The following is a 2,036-nucleotide window of genomic DNA, read 5'->3' as shown; positions in this document are numbered from 1 at the left end:
TGGGTTCCGGGGGGAGTATGGTCGCAAGGCTGAAACTTAAAGAAATTGACGGAAGGGCACCACCAGGAGTGGAGCCTGCGGCTTAATTTGACTCAACACGGGGAAACTTACCAGGTCCAGACATAGTAAGGATTGACAGATTGAGAGCTCTTTCTTGATTCTATGGGTGGTGGTGCATGGCCGTTCTTAGTTGGTGGAGTGATTTGTCTGGTTAATTCCGTTAACGAACGAGACCCCCGCCTGCTAAATAGCTGTGGGAATGCGCTTGCATTGCCTCAACTTCTTAGAGGGACTTTCGGTGACTAACCGAAGGAAGCTGGGGGCAATAACAGGTCTGTGATGCCCTTAGATGTCCTGGGCCGCACGCGCGCTACACTGGCACACGCAACGAGTCTATCACCTTGGTCGGCAGGCCTGGGTAATCTGTGAACGTGTGCCGTGATTGGGATTGATTGTTGCAATTTTCAATCATGAACGAGGAATTCCTAGTAAACGCGAGTCATCAGCTCGCATTGATTACGTCCCTGCCCTTTGTACACACCGCCCGTCGCACCTACCGATTGAATGGTTCGGTGAAACCTCCGGACTGGGGTTCGCAAGCTTCACGGCGAACGTACCTCGGGAAGTTGGTTAAACCTCACTATTTAGAGGAAGGTGAAGTCGTAACAAGGTCTCCGTAGGTGAACCTGCGGAGGGATCATTACCTAATATCCACACCTAAACACACACCCCAGCGAACCGGTGCTATTCAGTTAGTACCTCTGACTTCGGTGTACTCTTGATTGGGTCATCGTCCACAGTCACTCACACTCCGATTCTAACCAAACGGGTGAACCAGCGCATGCTGACGCCGAAAGATTAGTGTCACAACTAATTTTGATCAAGCGAAATGCCATACAACTCTTACCGGCGGATGTCTTGGCTCCCACAACGATGAAGAACGCAGCGAAATGCGATACGTAATGCGAATTGCAGAATCCAGTGAATCATCAAACCTTTGAACGCATCTTGCGCTCCCGGGATATGCCTGGGAGCATGCGTGACGGAGTGCTTGTCCCCCACATCACCCCACGGAGTGTTACTACTCTTGTGGCGGTGGAGTCTGCGCTTCGATGGACCAATTGGTTGATCGTGGCGCCAAGTCAAGCTCTCGTCGCGCCGCCTCATTCGGTCCGTCCGAGGCGGGGTACTAGGCTTTCTCGTAAAGCACCTAACTCACCCAGCCGAGGACCGAAGAGCTTTTGAGTAAGCAATGAGACGGCGGAGAGGCCCAGTCTCTGATCTTCGGATCGAGGACGCCTGTTTAGTAATAAACACTCAATCTTGAGCCTCCGTGACGCAAGAGGACCCGCTGAATTTAAGCATATAACTAAGCGGAGGAAAAGAAACTAACAAGGATTCCCCTAGTAAGGGCGACTGAAGCGGGATCAGCCCAGATTGTAAACTGACCTTAATTAAGGTTGGGTTGTAGTCTAAAGAGGCGACGCCAGGCAAGGTCCGGGGAGAAGTCCCTTGGAACAGGGCATCGGAGAGGGTGACAATCCCGTCTGTGCCTCGGACCGCGTCGTACGGTGCGTCTTCGACGAGTCGGTTTGCTTGGGATTGCAGACCAAACGGGTGGTAAATTCCATCTAAGGCTAAATACGGGTGGGAGACCGATAGCGAACAAGTACCGTGAGGGAAAGATGCAAAGAACTTTGAAAAGAGAGTTAAAAAGGGCCTGAAACTGGTAAGAGGGAACCGAACGGCAGAAGTGGTGATGGGCGCGTATTTTCCGCCGGGCTCTTGGCCGGCGTACTTGTGCGCGTCCGTAGGTCAGCGTGGGTTGGGGCGTGGGAGTCGTTCATGGGAAGGTCTTCGGGCCAATCTCGTGTTCAGGCCGCGCCTGAGACCTTCGGTGACGAAATTCTTCCGTTCACCCCGTCTTGAAACACGGACCAAGGAGTCTAAAATACGAGCGAGTGCGCCGGTGGCAACCCGGGGCGCGTAATGAAAGTGAGACCGACGGTGGGAGGGCTTTACGTCCGCACCATCAA

The 2,036-nt window shown here is 53.0% G+C and overlaps 2 protein-coding genes across 2 annotated transcripts; both read right to left on the bottom strand.

The window, feature by feature from the left end:
• Positions 1-516: 516 nt before the first annotated feature.
• On the bottom strand, positions 517-974 carry AURANDRAFT_27323 (hypothetical protein; the record flags this gene model as incomplete). Its single annotated transcript, XM_009039331.1, has 3 exons — positions 517-600; positions 637-704; positions 872-974. Coding segments are annotated over 3 exons (255 nt in total), but the record flags the coding sequence as incomplete, so codon positions are not given.
• A 343-nt stretch (positions 975-1,317) lies between these two features.
• AURANDRAFT_27281 (hypothetical protein) lies at positions 1,318-1,740 on the bottom strand (the record flags this gene model as incomplete). Its single annotated transcript, XM_009039330.1, has 1 exon — positions 1,318-1,740. A coding segment is annotated over one exon (423 nt), but the record flags the coding sequence as incomplete, so codon positions are not given.
• Between the last annotated feature and the right edge of the window lie 296 nt (positions 1,741-2,036).

This window comes from Aureococcus anophagefferens (assembly GCF_000186865.1).
Source record: "Aureococcus anophagefferens unplaced genomic scaffold AURANscaffold_11, whole genome shotgun sequence".
Classification (NCBI taxonomy): Eukaryota; class Pelagophyceae; order Pelagomonadales; family Pelagomonadaceae; genus Aureococcus; species Aureococcus anophagefferens.
This window is presented reverse-complemented; position numbering and strand designations above follow the sequence as displayed.